Raw genomic sequence first — 16,638 nt, 5'->3', positions numbered from 1 at the left:
ACAAGCCAACCTGAACAGTGTGGATAAATGCTCATATTGAGTGTAGATTACAAACACCTAATGCAATATTGCAATGTTAAACCATATGGAAACTTAAATGACACCTAAAAATGTGTAAATGTCAGTGTATTACAAAATATTAAACAAGCAATTAAAGATTGACATTTTTCTCAGCAGTTCACTTTTCTTTTCTTTAAATTATTACTTTTTTTCTGGTTTGGAATTTTATAATCTGATGTATAATGTATATAAATATCAAACTAAAAACCATTTATATTTGATACATTTATACTGACTCCAATTGTGGCTTCATTGTCCTTTTCATAATTTCATTTAATTACAAATTAAATTTTATATTTATTTAATCATTTATTTAATTTCATTAAATGTTTTGCTGTTTGTCTCCAAATTAAAAATTAAATTAATCAATTTAAAAAAGGTGCAGATGTTTGCTGTAATGCTCAAAGGTTGAATGACTTTAAACTCATTCCTTAAGGTCGGGACGTCAGAGGAACTTGGTAAAGCGCAGAATGGCAGCACAGGTGAAGGTGCTGCTCTCGTTGTGTGTGTGTGTGTGTGATCTGAGCTTCGCTTCGATGGAGTTACAGACTGCTGAGGTGTGTGACTGTAACTGATAGTGTTTCCTGAGGAGCATGTTCATCTGATCCTGTCTTATTCAGCTGTACAGTACTGATTTCTCCATCCACCTCCACTCAAGGACTATATGAACATGTGAATCTCTCAGCCTCTGCCTCTATGGCTATTTTGTATAATAGTTTAGCACAAGTTATCTATTTGATAAACCATAATTGTTTTAATTGTGCTGAACTGTTTGCCATTGGAAATGTTGGACTTTTTACGCCACACCACATTTATAAGCATGATTTGGATGTTGATTTTATGGCTTTGTGGCTGCTTCCAATTGCATCATTGGCTTTTTCCACATTATTTTGATGGTGATTTGCTTAATTTTAAATTCCAGACACACTACACTGGAACTAAAAACAATACAAAATGATAAGAAATCCGACATGGAATTGCACATATTAAGAAACTTTGTGTTATATTATTGACCTTCTCTACACAGGGAGCTTGAACCATGGCAAACAAGGGTCCATCGTATGGCATGAGCCGCCAAGTGCAGGATAAAATCGAGCAGAAGTACGACCCTGAGCTGGAGGTGCGTTTGGTGGAGTGGATCGGGACTCAGTGTGGCTCCGGGGTCGGAAAACCAGAGGCAGGAAAACTGGGATTCCAGGCCTGGCTCAAAGACGGAAGTGTAAGACATGCATGCGTGGTGCTCTCAAGACAATCATGCCAACAACATGTTGCGTACTTCTAAGAAAAGGCTCCCAAGAAAAAGGCTTTGACAGCATTTTGTCAAACCTTGAGATTTAAAAATCTCTTTTCAAGAGTGACCTGTCCAAGAAAAAAAAAAACTTTTAAAAATTATATATACACAGCAAAAAAATCTGAGTGAAATTAACTCTGCTGGGAGTACATGTGAGACCACACTCAAGAGTGTGAAAGTGTTAAAATAGGAGTGTTAAATTAACACTGAAGCTGAGTTAAAGTTAATGAGATAATTAAGTGATTAATTGAGTGATGATTGACCATTATTGACGAGACCTGATGTTAACATGCAGAATCAACAAAGATGAAAATCACTATTTTAATTGTATCACCATTATAGTGGTCAGTGTTTGCTTTAGTTGGGCTCTTGACCCCTAAAGTGTTAAAGTCAGATTTTAATTGGCTGTTATAATGAAGTTTTAAAACTGATGGACAAGCAAAGACTATTGTTATTCTTGAATTACTGAGTTAAAGTTACATTGTTGATTATTGCAGCCCTATGATTGTTCAACAAAGTATTTCCAGCATTTTAAATACAATCTGAGGAATTTCTTAAAAGTTGTTTGTTCAAAAATCGTTCAAAAGAGTCTTTCAGTTATACATGCAAACATCAAGAATCAACCTGTCAATCTCAACAATGGTGAAAATCCAAAAAGCATGTTGCAATGCATTCTGGGTGCCACCTATCAAAATTCATCCATGGCTCCCATGATGCATTGCAACATGAATAAATTATTAGCTGAATTGTTTCAGTAATTTCCTTTATTCTTACTATTCTATTTTTGTTTTTTATGTTTCTTTTAGTAGTTTGTTTTCTAATGTTTAGAGTTGTTCTATTTTTCTGAATATGCTGTTTGTCACCGTTGTTGAGATTCCTACACTAATTTTTGATGTATGTGTGTGCCTAAAGCAAGCTTTTCTTATGATCAGAACATCTTTCAAGAAATCATTTAAATTAGTTGGTACTGTACAATAACAGGGTTGTTATAATCAATGAGGTCACTCAAATCTGTTTAGGCTTTAACCCTCTCAAGGCAGGCGATGCTGATTTGCAACAGTTAAAAATTAAAAACCTTATTACTCCAGATACATACAGATCATAGTACTAAAAACTTTACTAAAGGTTACTAAATTTACTAAGTTACTCAAACTTAATTTGAGCCTGAGAGGGTTAATTGAGTTTGGTGATTCAGGTCAAATGCACATGTTTTGATTTTTTTCTTGTCTGTTTGTTACAACTCAGTTGTAACAGCCAAACCAGATCTGACTTTAAAAATGTAAGGCTCAAGAGCCCAACTGAGCCCAGCAGTCATTTAATTTCACTTTTTTGCTGTGTACAGTTACAATCAGTTAAACCAAAAACAAACTGAATTCATTTAACAAGAGCAGCTTGTGAAGACATTATTTATGTTGTTGCTGAATCCAGAAAATGAAGAAGCTTATTTAAACCCTTTTACCCATCTTTATTTGGACCAGTCGGTGACTTTTTTAAGGCTCACTCCCTGGGTGCTTCTCAAGTCATATTTGTGCATCCTCGTTTCCTTTCCTCGCTTCCTTTCCTCGTGTCTTAGCTCCACCCTTTCAGGATGCGAGGGAAGGACGCAAGGAAAAGACGTGAGGATGGAGGACTTGAATCAAGTGAAATGATTTATCCTCGCTCCCTTCAGCGTTACTTCAAAGTGTCATCAGCTGTAATTAAAGGGATCTGCCCTTATGTTGTTAAAGTTTGTTAATTAAGACATTCATAATAAATATTAATAAAGCAAGATGCCCTGTTTGAAATATATGACATGCATGGTTTATTTGAAGTGAAAAGGTAAAATATAAATAAAAATTGTTACAACAGATGTGAAGGGGGAGGAGAATTTATACGTGCGTCACGTTAAGTCGATAAAATACTTCCGCATAGGATACACCTGTGTATCCTCGCTCATCTCTCCTCATGAAGCCCCCTCCCTCCTCGATCCTCGTCTCCTCGTGGTGCAATTAGAGAATTGAGATGTCCTTCAAGATGGCTGTGTTCGATCGGTTTCCGGGTCATAGGATGGAGGACGGAGGAGCGAGGAGCGAGGAGACGAGTAGGGATATTGAGAAGCACCCCCTAAGAGCACAAGAAGAGCCTGAAAGCCTAGAAGACTTTGAGACGAAGACCTAAGCCTCACCCTGGATAACATGTTGAAAGAGGATGAAACTAAGAAAATTAAGATCATTGATAGTTTTCAGTCAAACATCCACAGACCTGCAGCACAAGCCTGTCAACTTTCCATCTGTTCCAATCCACAAATATTTAGATCATCTCTCAAAAGAATAAAACAAAGACATGAACAAAATGCATGTTTTGGCCATTTGCAAGACATATAAAACACTCGCTGCAATATTTCAATCACTTAAAACGGCGAGACATTCTAAAACAAAACATTAAATGTGAAAACACTTAAAGTGCCTTTAAAACAGTGAATTCAGTTCAGCTTATTGATGATGCATGCTTTATGCTGGCAAGAAAATGAGTTCAGAATATGAAGTGATGGGAAAACCTTTAATATTAAACTGCACATTGCGTTTATATTCTGGGTTCATCTGCTTGCCTTGCAAAGTCTGCTTCATCAGTAACTTGTGCACTGACTTTAACCTTTAAATACCACCATCTTACTGCATTACTACTAAAAATAACTTTCCTCCTCAGTGGAGGAAAGCCTTGTTTTCCCCTCCATGTGAGTGTGATGTCTTGTGAAAGCTTAAATGAATAGGCATTGAAATAAAGACTCCAAAATTGGCATAAGAAATGCTAAGAAGAAGAAAAATCACACCGCACTGATGTTCTTATAATATCATTCACAATGATGACGTCTCTGGAGAGTAAACTCGTTCTCTGTGCCGCTCTCAGGTTTTGTGTGAGCTCATCAATAGTCTGTGTAAGGACAAGCCTGTGAAGAAGATCCAGAGCTCCAGCATGGCCTTCAAGCAGATGGAGCAGATCTCACAGTTCCTCAACGCTGCGGAGCGATACGGCGTCGTCAAAACTGAGATGTTTCAGACCGTAGATCTGTGGGAGGGTGAGTTAGACAAAACACACACACATATATATATATATATTCATGAAAAACATTCAGATCTCTGGTCAAATTCACTATTCAATATATCTGTTTAAATCAGCATTCCTTTATTAACTTAACATTATCAGCTAACTTTGTTAAAGTTGAATCATTTTTAATATATGGCATGAGACAAAGAGCAAAACTAAAATAGGTTATCATATATGCAGTAAACATTTGTGTCTGGTTAACAGGATACGAAACAGTCATACTGTTTCATAGATTTGGTGTGTACTGTAATGCAAAATTAATATTAAAATAAAACATTCATTTTAAAGTTAAAATAATAATAATTGCAAATTGACATGCCCCTCATCCATCACCATTCAATTTCAATGGTTTGTGTAGAATGAAGAAATTAATTCTAACAAACTTTGAAAAGTTTTTATTGAAAATATTTGAGAAAAAAATATATAAATAACTTGTATTAGTTGTTTGCTTGCTTGTATTTATTATACCTGTCCTAGTCGTAAATCCCCCATCTGAGGGTTGTCCCCCCTAAAATTATAATAAAAAAACAGCTGTGTATTGTGAATAACAATGTTTTGTACTGTAATTAATAGTGTAAGTAGTAAAACAACACAAACGGGCAAAAACGTCCTGTGAGAGAGACATCAATAGTTGGCTGTCAATGGCAGATGTATTCACTTAAACATTGGATGAAGTGATTATTTTCTCTTGTTACATGGCTTTGTGGAATACTTGATTCTGATTGGTCAGTCACGACATTCCGAAGAATGTTATCCCTGGATATCAACCTGTAAAAGCTAATAACACAGGCTCATCCGGGTAACAGCAGTTGGCGTTGCACTCTTGCTTGAACATTATTATTATTTTTTTTTTTTATTATTATTTTTAAGTGTTGCATTTGTTTAGCTAATAAAATATTAAAACTCTATTCAAACTGGTGTACAATTGTTTAATTACACTCTCGTTTCATACAAATGCAGCTGCAGCAATTTTGCTACGATTGTTTTGTAAGCTGTAAGAGAACTAACAAACTGGTAATGTTTTTAAAAATTTTCGTCTTAATTATTTTATTGCCTTAATTATTCTTGTGGTGAAATGTTGTGTAATACGTGGTTTGACTGCACTGCTTCCCTTAAATATCCAGCGCTTGTTCGTAACTGCTGTCTTCACGGAAGCTTTGTGTTCAAATATTTCAACTCGACTCAATATTCTGCATCATATTATTTAATTATGTGGCAAGTAGCCATGTAATAAGCGGTATAATGTGAAAACCGCGGACCTGGCAATGCTGTGACGGATAGTAATGTCTACAGTGCTGTCACGGCGTGACCACAACAGCTTGACATGGTCCAATCTGTCTCCCTGCTGCACTAATAGTAGTTCAGGCTTCTGTGTATACATACATACTTACAAGTACAATTTTAGCTGGATTATTTGTGTACCCTTAAAAATTTTATGTTTATTGTCCCCCCCAACTGTTAGACGAAATTTACGCCCCTGATACCTGTTAATATCACCATTATATTATGGGAAAAAAGCATTAATCATAATTGTTTTTGTTGGGTTATATTTCTTAGTACAAAATGTAGTAGGTATACGTAGTAGGCTAGTTATTAACCAATTTTGCATTTCATACAACCAAGCAATATCCTCCATTCAAAAATTATCCAAACTGTTTGTCTCCTTTTTTCCCTTTACAAGATCAGGATGAGTTTGTTTCTTCATCAGATTTGTAGAAATGTAGCACAGCATCTGTGTATCAGCTGTTTGGACTCTGACGGCACCCATTCACTGCAGAGCATCCACTGATGCAATGCTACATTTCATTTATGGAACGGCATTGCCATTTTGTTTTATTTTTTAAACTATTTGACAATGCTAGAATTTACTTATACTTTTTCTATTGTTTTTACATTTGTAATAGGGTTAAAATAATAATGCTTTAGGTTTAGAATCAGTAACAATAACTATAACAATATATTTTGAATTTCAAGCTATACCTTAAGAAAAATTCGAAGAACAAAAGCATGGAAACATTATATATACATATGATACTTTGGGCCTGAGGGGTGGAAAATATGATTTGTTATTAGTTCAGCAATAACCTTTCAAAAGAAATGATCCCGAGTCTGATTACAGCCCAGCTGGAGAACAGAGTTGAAATAAAACACTTATTATAGTTTGTTCCCCAATGATCTCCAAACTGGAAGAGATCACACAGATCTTGATGAGGAATGCAGCAAATGTGCCGATCGTCTCCTGATTTCTGACACAGGAGAATGTAAAAATATCCCTAATGCTATTCCAACAAATATTTTAAAGGGTGTTTAAGGGATTGATGTTACACTCAAACCACAATAAAATAATCCCTTAATTACCAAAATACCCATAATTCCAAAACAAACATCTCTTTGCATATTAACTGGCTTCTTCTGTTGCCATGGAAAATGTTTACTGTTAAAAAAAATATCTAATCAATTTAGGGCGGTCTCCCTGCTAGATCACAAAATTAAAGAGAAATAAAACCAGTTCAGATCTATGTGCATCTTCATAGCTTGCATGTGCTCAAGAGTTAGGGCTGCACGATTAATCGCATGTGATTGTCATGCGTGTCTTTGTCAGTAAAGCCGGTTCTGTGATTAGCAGTAAATGTCCATCACCTGGTTTCAAATGGAGCAGCACTTCCCAGCTAGAATTATTTTGTTCTAAAATGTTCTCAGAAGATTACCATGGATTGTTCTAACAATGTTTTTAGCGGGTAGTTTTATTTTTGTTCCCAGAACGTTCTCTCAAAAGATAGGATAGCGTTCTCTAAAAACATTCTAAAAATGTTTATTAATAACATTATTAGAACATTATCCCCTAACATTCTAATTAAGATTTAGGCAGATGTTTAGATGTTGATGTCTGTTTAAAAGTAATAGTTTGGTTTGATGTCACCATAATGGTGGTAAGTGTTGGCTTTAGTTGTGTAATTTGACTCTTGACTTGTCAGTGTTGTTCTGTAGCTGCTGTAATCTTTATTGTGGCCAAAACAGCAAGAGAACATGTGCTTCGATGGTGCTGGTTGCTTGCTGATGATTCATATATCACCATATATGTGGTCTGGTTACATGGTTTCCCCCAAGCTAATGTGTGGTGTTAAGTATTATTCATTAAAGTGACTCAATGGGTCAACAGCCTGACACCCAGCTGAATTTAAAGCAGATAATTTGAAGGATAAAAAAAAAAACTTTGTCACACAAACATTAAGATTCAGTGAATCTCAAAGATGGTGACATGCTTCATGCTGCAATGCATTCTGGGTACATCATGCAAAACTCATCCGTGGCACCCAGAATGCATTGCGGCATGAAGCATGTCACCACTGTTGAGATTCTTACACTAATTCTTGAAGTGTCTGTGTGTCTAAGCATTCTAAGGTTCGAAGTGATTCATGAACAATGTAATATAAAAAGATCAGACAAAAAGTGACATAAATCTGCAGGATCTTGTGTATTTCAACACATCTGCTATAGTCACTAATATTAAATTAATAGCATAGGTTAGACTTCTGATAAAAGCAGTTGATCAGATTGTTATACAAGGAAATTTTTAATATCATGAAGTGACCATCAACACATCTGTTAATCTCAATAAGAACTTTTATACATTTATGACAGAAATAAATCTTGTTTATAATAAGTTAAGTTGGTAATACTGTTTTTGGAGTATTTACGCTAGAGTTTGACACCAAACAGAAGTTGGGTTTTCACTTTCAACCAACATCTGACTTCTGAGCAATGTCAGTCAACATCTAGTGTGATGGGAAGCCATTAGTTCGCTGACAAGCTGCGCAATATCGCGTTCATAATCAGATAAATCGCATGTGGTTATGAACGCGATATTGCGTAGCTTGTCAGCGAACTACGGCTCTGTATATTAAGTGCGGCTCCATTTGAAAGCAGCTGATGGACATTTACTGCTAATCACAGAACCATCTTTACTGACGAGACACGCATGACAATCACAGGCGATTAATCGTGCAGCCCTAACAAGAGCTGTGTTTAATCACGCTGCTGCTGTGCGGTCAGGGAAGGACTTGGCCGCGGTGCAGAGGACACTCATGGCTCTGGGCAGCATCGCCGTTACTAAAGATGAGGGCTTCTTCCGTGGAGACCCCAGCTGGTTCTTCAAGTGAGTCCGGCTGACCACACGGACACAGCACCACACACGCTTCTCAGTCGAGATACACGTTACACATCTGCTCTCGGTTTGCAGGAAAGCTCAGGAGAACCGGAGAGACTTCTCTGGTGACCAGCTGAAAGAAGGGAAGAATGTCATCGGTCTGCAGATGGGATCCAATAAAGGGGCGACCCAGTCTGGCATGGCGGGCTACGGCAGACCTCGACAGATCCTGAACCCATGAGTGCTTCCTCGGATCCCGAGCATCACTGCATCCCAGCGGCTGGACTCCAGACGTGCAAGAGGACCAGAAGGACAGTGTAATACACATAAATAAAGATTAACACCACTCACCACTAAAACAAGTTTCCATATCCAGTGTCAATCCCTGCTTGTGGAACATATCTGGTCAAATTACATTTCTTTGTGTGTCATCGCAGTGCATCATTGTGCAGTCTAACATTCAGTTTGTGATATCTGCTCAATCTTATTTTTTCACTACCTGTCATACAGAAAGACTTCTCACCAGCCGATCAATTCCTCATAGCTTCACTCCTATCTTTAAAGAAATAAAATTAGTTTGCGATCAACATTTTGTGTTCATTTTAAACACCACATACTACTGTAACCCATGCAGAGAGAAGAGAGATACTAAAACAACTTCCCTTTAGTTTTTATTCAAACCCCATCGGAGTTCCTGATCACAAGAATACCACACTTCAAGTAAAAAAAATCAGTAAAATATCTGCAGGTAAGCAGTTTAAATCTCTTCCCGTCTTTTAAAATTCAAGTGTCGGAGGTATTTATAGACCTATTAGTGACACATTCGATGCGTCCCGATCGAGAAGAAAGTCATTTATATTAAACTCCACGAAATATCATTCACACGCATTCTCTCAATCATACATGCACTGAAGGTTTCAAACACTGCACTCAAAGTCAGGCACTCTTAGAAGACAACATTGTCATGAACACATCAGCAAATAAATCAAAGACGACAAATGAGGCCACTCAAAATGCTCAAAGTGCAACCTGAAATCTCAAACAGAAGAAACGGAGACACGTGCTACGTGTTCTCATCAGCAGCTATGAGCGGGACTTTGTCCTCGTTGTCCATCTCGGGCTGGATCTCCACCACTTGACTGTCCTCGAGGCTTGTGGATACGGCCTGAAAGCCTCGTTCCCGTCCCGTCTCCGTCGTGCTGCATCCACGCCAGTCCCAGAGAGTGAGGGTCACCTCCAGCGTGTAATAGAGCGACCAGAAGAGAGCGAAACAGCCCAGCAGCAGCAGAGACTGCAGACCACAACACACCATCATTTACACACTACTCACTATACAGTTATGTGCACAATGGGTTCAGTTCAAGCCATTCAGCAGTTACACATGTGATCAAGCTGGGGTTTCCAGGAACACACACCTTCAGGCTGTTTGAGGTGAACGGGCTCACGATTTCAGGAGGAACGTCGATACCAGGAGGGCAGGGAAGAGCAAAACTGCTGTCCAGATACTGTCCACCCATGGCGTCTTCAACAACCCTGACCATTCAAACACACATACATGGAGACGTATTAACACTGATTCAGGAGCAGCGTCAGAGCATTCATTTTTCACCATCTGTAGCTCACCTCCGCCTGTCTTTCACCTGCCGAGGAGACAGAGACGAGCCGTACAGAGTGAGTCTCCAGAGCTTCAGGACGCCCGATGACAGAGTCGGCTCCTCTGAAAGACAGAAACACGGACTGATTTCTCAATGTTAGTCCATTCTCATTTCCTATGCAACAATATTGATTCACAAATCCCAAGAATCGATTAGTCTAGCTGCTCAGATAGTGAACTGTTTACATCCAGTAAATTGCTAATAAGCTTTGTGATGTAACTTTTGATATGTAACAATGTCTCCAGATTTTACAATATTCAAATATTAAATGGCGTTTTGGTGTGGTTTAGAGTGTAAAGTTTGACTTTAATAGAAGTTACAGCATGAAATACACACAAATGAACAATCGAAGGTGTGTTAAAAGAAAGAGTACAGCTTACAGAAATCTATCTCATGTGTCATCGCTCAATCAGTGTTTCAATCGCAGGAAAGATGACAAGAGCTTGTAAACAATCTGTGACGTAATGTTACATTTACATCAAAAAAAATATCCGGTGACCATGAACTAGAAAAATGTATGCACCATATAACATTACAATACATACATACATATATATATATTAGGGCTGGTAATTTAACGCGTTTGTTAGATTAATTAATTATGGGGGAAAATAACGTGTTAAAATTAACAACACATTTAACACACTTGCCCCGCCCCAGACCTCTGTGGATCATCTGCCATTTAATACAGTCGATTGCTGACTAATATGAGGCAGGGCAACAACTTACTGCATGATGGAGCCTAGAGAATATCCCTAAAATTCAAGATATGGGGCAAAATGCCCATTTGAAATTTTGTCTCATATTTACATCACATAGTTTAGAAATATCACATGAGCTGTAGGCTAAGTGCAATATCCCACTAGTGCAAATGTGATAGTCAGCTTATACAACAGTTCATTAAGTAGTTAATATTGTGTTATTTTAGACACAATGTTGTCCGTTTTGCTCAGTTTTGCCAACCAGAAGATAAAGACAAAAAAAAAAAAAAAATAATTAATAAATAAATAAAAAACCTGTTCATCTCCGAGCAACTCATTTCATTTCTTAATCCACGTTTTGAACGAATTTGGTGAACCATTTGTCGTGGTGAACCATTGGCTATAGTGGCATTGGCTTTGAGGTGGCGCTGCACAGACCGATCGGTGTATGACATCAAAGTACCAAAGTACAAAGGTAGTATATTTTAACTGTGTATCACGCAGAAGATGCCTCAAATGACACAGTGCTCAAACACATCCATCTAGCATGTGTTTACATCGAGAAGCTATGCATTCGGTGTGAACGGCCCATTAGACTATATGTGGTTTCAAAAGGTATACTTCATCCAAACGGTTACATTCAAACTGTACTGTTTACATTACTGATCTAAAGTGAGGAGAACACAGTGAACACAGTGATAGTTTGTTCCCTCCAAACACTCGAGCTTTTGAAAGCGGTTTCCTTGAGCGGGCACAGGCTTGAGTTGGTAGCCTACTACTGGTACTGTAAAAAGACAATTTTACAAACTCACCGGATCCACGAATCTCTACAAATCTACAGGATCTAAACGCAGCTTGTATCATATGTGACCTGTGCTGGCAAAATGAGATATTGTCGTATTCACATCCTCCATTATAATGCCTTCAGAATAGGGGTGTAACGGTACGCAAAAATCACGGTTCGGTACGTACCTCGGTTTTAAAGTCACGGTTCGGTTCATTTTCGGTTCAGTAAGGGAAAGAAATGCGAACATTAAACTGCAGGTTGTTTATTACTATAAACATTTTTTAACAATTTGTTTACACTTTTTTTTATACTTTTTAATAAAATATATATAAAATAAAAAAAGAATAAGAAATAAAATATTGCTGCAAAGTTCTCCACTAAATAAAATAGTCTGTCTCAAACCAATATCACATAATAAAATATAATGAAAAATATAAATAAATAACTATGATTACAGTGCAGCATTACCAATCCCAGCTTGTAGACCTGCTCATATTTAAAATATATATAACTTTTCCAAAGTGTAAAGTGCAGCATCAACAGTTTCAGTTTTTAGACCTGCTCAGATTTCGTTATTGCGTTGGACCGATCGTAATTAAGAGCAAAGGTCTGTTTAAATGCCGACGGGAGCTGCGTTTGAATTACAATCGCTTTTTTCCTAGTTGTAGTGATGTTCACACTCGCGTGATGCCTTTTGAAAACCTTAGGCCGGTGACACACTGGCATATTGCACCTGTCAAACATCGTCAATCCTGTTGACGTTGTCTTTTATCAGTAGGCTTTATATTTATGCTCAACATGAAGCATAGATATTGTTGTTGTGAAGACAAGATCCTGGTCTGTCGGCTGTCTCCCTCTATGTCACCTACAGTAGCAGCAGCGCGTCAGCGCCGCGTCAGGCACCATTCTGGTGTGTAAAGACACAGAAAACGCGAAGCAGCCGTCACGCAACTGACACGCAGCAGAAACGCCACGCAGCAGTGTGTCACCGGCCTTAGAATCAGCTGCAGGGCGGGATTTACGCTGAACGCGGAGACTTCTGCCACTTAATATGTTCGTTTGGAAACACAAAAAAAAATATACCTATCATTGCGCACACAAAATATTGCATTTGGTCATTCGGTACACACGTGCACCGTACCGAAAGCCCTGTACCGAAACGGTCCGGTACGAATACACTTACTGTTACACCCCTACTTCAGAATGATGTATGATTTGTTGGAATCGAATGAAAATGACTGAGCTATAGCTGTTTGAAGTCGATAGAGTCAGCAAAGTCAATTTAGAGAAAAATCAAGTTAAAGTTTTCTGAAGGTTACACCTGTAATGTTGCATCTTCTCCTCCACTTCTTTACTCAATAATAATTTCTGTATTAGTAGTCACAATAATTATTTATTTTATCTTTGTTGTTATAAATAAGAACAAATGCAAAAAAAAAAACCCAAAACAAAACAAAAAACAGTACAACAAATATAAGAAACAAAATAGTGCAAATTAGTGTTGTCATGGTACCAAAACTTCAGTTTTCTATATGAAGACCTACTGTAATGAAAGGATCTAATATACTAAATGTTAACCATCAGATGTTTTCCCCCAAACATTCACTTGAGACATAACGGATTATGTTTACGTGAATACTTAAATACTGTAATTCTGTATTTATTAGGATCGCGTGCTTCGGATGACAGACAATGTGAGAAGCGAGCAGAGAAAAGGCGCTACTCTCAGAAAACACACAAATAAAGGTTAACTCAACATCTCAAATTATAATTTGGAGCATTTGGATCGCTAGACAAGGGCTTAATAAACTCATTTTTGTGAAAACCTCAAATCGACATTTTGCACTTTTTTTGTTTTATGCCTGTAGCTCAAAATTATCCCATGCACATTCTGACTCATTCAGAACAGGTCACATATAATATCCTTTTAGTTTAGTATTGCTTGCAAGTAATGCGGTTTCTTTGCCCTGGCAAGTTCTGTTTTGTTCAAAAGATATTTTATTTCAGTTCATACCAGCTAGCGTTACTGTGAACAGTTGCCCATGAAACACTTTGCAAAGACCAAAACATCGCTTTGCCAAGTTAGCCTCTGTTAAAAATGCCATTATTCCAGCTATAAACAGTTATGTTTTTTGTTTTTTAACAGTTAAATTACGAGTTGAGCAATGGTATGTCTTACTGTGGTCAGTGATCTTTAGGCTGTACTGTCCCTCGGCTCTTTCTCCCCAGCATCGCACAGTGGAAAATGTCCAGTCTGTGTATCCAGTCGTATCTCTGCTCAAACAACAAAACCGGTGTTACAAGTGGCCTGACAGGTTCAGACAGTGTGTGTGTGAGTGACTCAGAAGTGTGTGGACACTCACACATCCAGCGGTCTCCGGGCCCCGATCAGAGAGCTCATTCCACTGGGACAGACGAGCCAGATCTCCACGCTCCCACGCCGAGGATGAGCGATCGTCACTGTGACAGACACGTGCTCCAGCGTCTGCATGCCAGACTGCCTCAGATCAGACACAGAGACTACGAACAGAGAGATTTAAACAAGAGCTGTATTTCTGAAACATGTTCCTCAGTTTCATTTCACCACTGATAAGAAGCCACTACAGAGAGAGCAGAAACAAATGCAGAGTGCATTCATTCATGACGTCTGATCCCAGACCAGTCTAACAACGCATTCACATCTGAATACTAGTTCACCTTCACGTTAAACCACTTAAATAATCAGGCTTTAGTCATGCATGAAACTTGCAAGGTTAAACAAGCTCAGCAATTAAGCCCAATTATTTTGTACTGCTTTATAAAAACTACATTGCAAAGGGTCAAGTTGATTTAATAGTTTTTGTACATTTCCAAAAAATAAAGAAAAACAAAAAGAAAACAGACTCTAGACCAGAAAATGTGTTATGTTAATGATGAAATTGCCCATAACCCTTTTATACTTTATAGCAGTTATTAGAGGTTTAATAACTCAGAAATCACTTATTTCTATACAGAGCTGCAGTGACATGTCAATATTGAGCTTGATATGTTCCCGCTGACGCAGTGATGCTGCTGCTACACACATTAATGCTTTAAAATAACACGACTGCAGGAAGAGCGTGACTGAAGGACTGCTGGAAGACAAGAGAGCCATTCTGTATCCTACATTAGGCTTCACTAACTCCATGCCATTTCTGCAACAAGCTCAACACTCTCCAACCATACAGGGAAACAAAACGAGAGAGAGAGAGAGAGAGAGTAATGGTAAACGATTACAGAATAAATACTAAAGGTTCTTTATATGTCTGTAACAAACACTGCACACAGAGTCATCAGCTGACAAAGACATCTCTTGTCTGATGACACGAGAGCAAATAATGACAACGATCCAATCGTTTCTCTCCGTAGAAGTCACAAGAAGGGAGAAAAGACCAACTTATGAATGCCCTTCTTATGGTTTGATCTGAATCACATTAATATTTTTGTTCAGACTTTTGTTTGGGAACCATATCCCGCTACAAACTAACTATTAACTGTGTCTTTTGCCTCAAACTCCTGATGTGCTGCTTATTAATAGTTAGCAAGGTAGTTATGTAGTGGTCGACCAATATATCATCGAGGCCGATATATTGGTCGATATTTGGCATTTCTCAGATATCGGCACCGGCCGATAATTTTTTCTGCTTGGCCGATGTGTCCGAGGCGGGACTTTTATTGTGCCGACTCTGAGAGCGACAGCACCTTAACACACAAAGTGCTCTCTCTCTCTCGCTCTCTCTCCTCTCCCTCGCTCTCCTCTCTCTCTCTCTCTCCTCTCCCTCGCTCTCTCTCTCTCCCTCGCTCTCTCTCTCTCTCCCCCGCTCTCTCTCTCTCGCTTTCTCTCCTCTCTCTCTCTCGCTCTCTTCTCCCTCGCTCTCCTCTCTCTCTTTCCTCTCCCTCGCTCTCCTCTCCCTCGCTCTCTCTCTCTCTCTCTCGCTTTCTCTCCTCTCTCTCTATCTCTCTCTTCTCCCTCGCTCTCCTCTCTCTCTCTCTCTTTCCTCTCCCTCGCTCTCTCTCTCTCTCCCCCGCTCTCTCTCTCTCGCTTTCTCTCCTCTCTCTCTCTCTCTCTCTTCTCCCTCGCTCTCCTCTCTCTCTCTCTCTTTCCTCTCCCTCGCTCTCTCTCTCTCTCTCTCTCCTCTCCCTCGCTCTCTCTCTCTCTCCCCCGCTCTCTCTCTCTCGCTTTCTCTCCTCTCTCTCTCTCGCTCTCTCTTCTCCTTCGCTCTCTGCTCTCTCCTCTCTCTCTCTCTCTCTCTCTCTCTCTCTCTCTCCTCCGCTCTCTCAATTCAATTCAATTCAATTCAATTCAATTCAAATGAGCTTTATTGGCATGACTGTGAAACAGCACAATGTTGCCAAAGCAATAAACAGTAAACAAGTTATACAGATATATAGATATGTAGATAAAAAAAAATTATAATAATAAAATAAATAAATAAATAATAATAATAGTAAAAAAAAAAAAAAAAAAAAAACCTATTCATGTCCATATTGTACATATATAATCACATAACACACAAAATAAATAAATAAATAAATAAACAAAAAAAGTGAATACAGGGTAAATATTTACAGAGAGCATTGCTTAAGTACAGGAGTTTAGTTTTTGTCCCTCATGATGTGACAGGAGGACACATACTGCGCTGCGAGCTGGACACACTTCTCTTTCTCTCCCAAAATATAACTGAGTTTGTCAATGTCGCTTGCTTGCCTGAATTCTGGCACAATTTGAGCTATTTGGGTAAAGTAGTTGTCTCTAATGTGTTCATATTTGCTGCAGTGTGTGAGGAAGTGCAGCTCGTCCTCTACGAATCTCTCTGTGATAAAAATATATTTTTTGTCAGTAAGCCGAGGTTTTTTCTGAAAGATGATAATTTTGGATTTCTCCATGTTTATTG

General features: G+C 38.4%; 2 protein-coding genes across 3 annotated transcripts in view; one reads left to right on the top strand and one right to left on the bottom strand.

Annotated features, from left to right (window-relative positions):
* Positions 1-1,084: 1,084 nt before the first annotated feature.
* Positions 1,085-9,169, top strand: LOC132123133 (transgelin-like). The gene is made up of 4 exons (XM_059533678.1): positions 1,085-1,279; positions 4,238-4,406; positions 8,489-8,591; positions 8,676-9,169. The coding sequence occupies exons 1-4, from the start codon at positions 1,100-1,102 to the stop codon at positions 8,821-8,823; spliced, it is 600 nt and encodes a 199-aa protein (XP_059389661.1). The 5' UTR covers positions 1,085-1,099; the 3' UTR covers positions 8,824-9,169.
* A 71-nt stretch (positions 9,170-9,240) lies between these two features.
* Positions 9,241-16,638, bottom strand: part of LOC132123118 (proprotein convertase subtilisin/kexin type 7-like) — a 38,462-nt gene continuing 31,064 nt past the window's right edge. For both annotated transcript variants that reach the window (XM_059533654.1, XM_059533655.1), the window contains exons 12-16: positions 14,089-14,245; positions 13,905-13,999; positions 10,206-10,299; positions 9,998-10,115; positions 9,241-9,873 (exon numbers count right to left, since the gene is read on the bottom strand). In XM_059533654.1, the coding sequence (XP_059389637.1) occupies positions 9,646-9,873; positions 9,998-10,115; positions 10,206-10,299; positions 13,905-13,999; positions 14,089-14,245 (692 nt within the window). In that variant the 3' untranslated portion in view covers positions 9,241-9,645. The remainder of the gene's footprint in view (positions 9,874-9,997; positions 10,116-10,205; positions 10,300-13,904; positions 14,000-14,088; positions 14,246-16,638) is intronic.

The sequence above is a fragment of the Carassius carassius genome, chromosome 41, assembly GCF_963082965.1.
Source record: "Carassius carassius chromosome 41, fCarCar2.1, whole genome shotgun sequence".
Classification (NCBI taxonomy): Eukaryota; Metazoa; Chordata; class Actinopteri; order Cypriniformes; family Cyprinidae; genus Carassius; species Carassius carassius.
This window is presented reverse-complemented; position numbering and strand designations above follow the sequence as displayed.

What these genes read in the sequence shown, in the direction of transcription:
- LOC132123133 (XM_059533678.1), top strand. Translation starts at nt 1,100, where the DNA reads ATGGCAAACAAGGGTCCATCGTATGGCATGAGCCGCCAAGTGCAGGAT. An exon ending in GACCGTAGATCTGTGGGAGG is followed by an intron (nt 4,407 to 8,488) that starts GTGAGTTAGACA and finishes CTGTGCGGTCAG; the next exon opens with GGAAGGACTTGGCCGCGGTG. An exon ending in GACCCCAGCTGGTTCTTCAA is followed by an intron (nt 8,592 to 8,675) that starts GTGAGTCCGGCT and finishes CTCGGTTTGCAG; the next exon opens with GAAAGCTCAGGAGAACCGGA.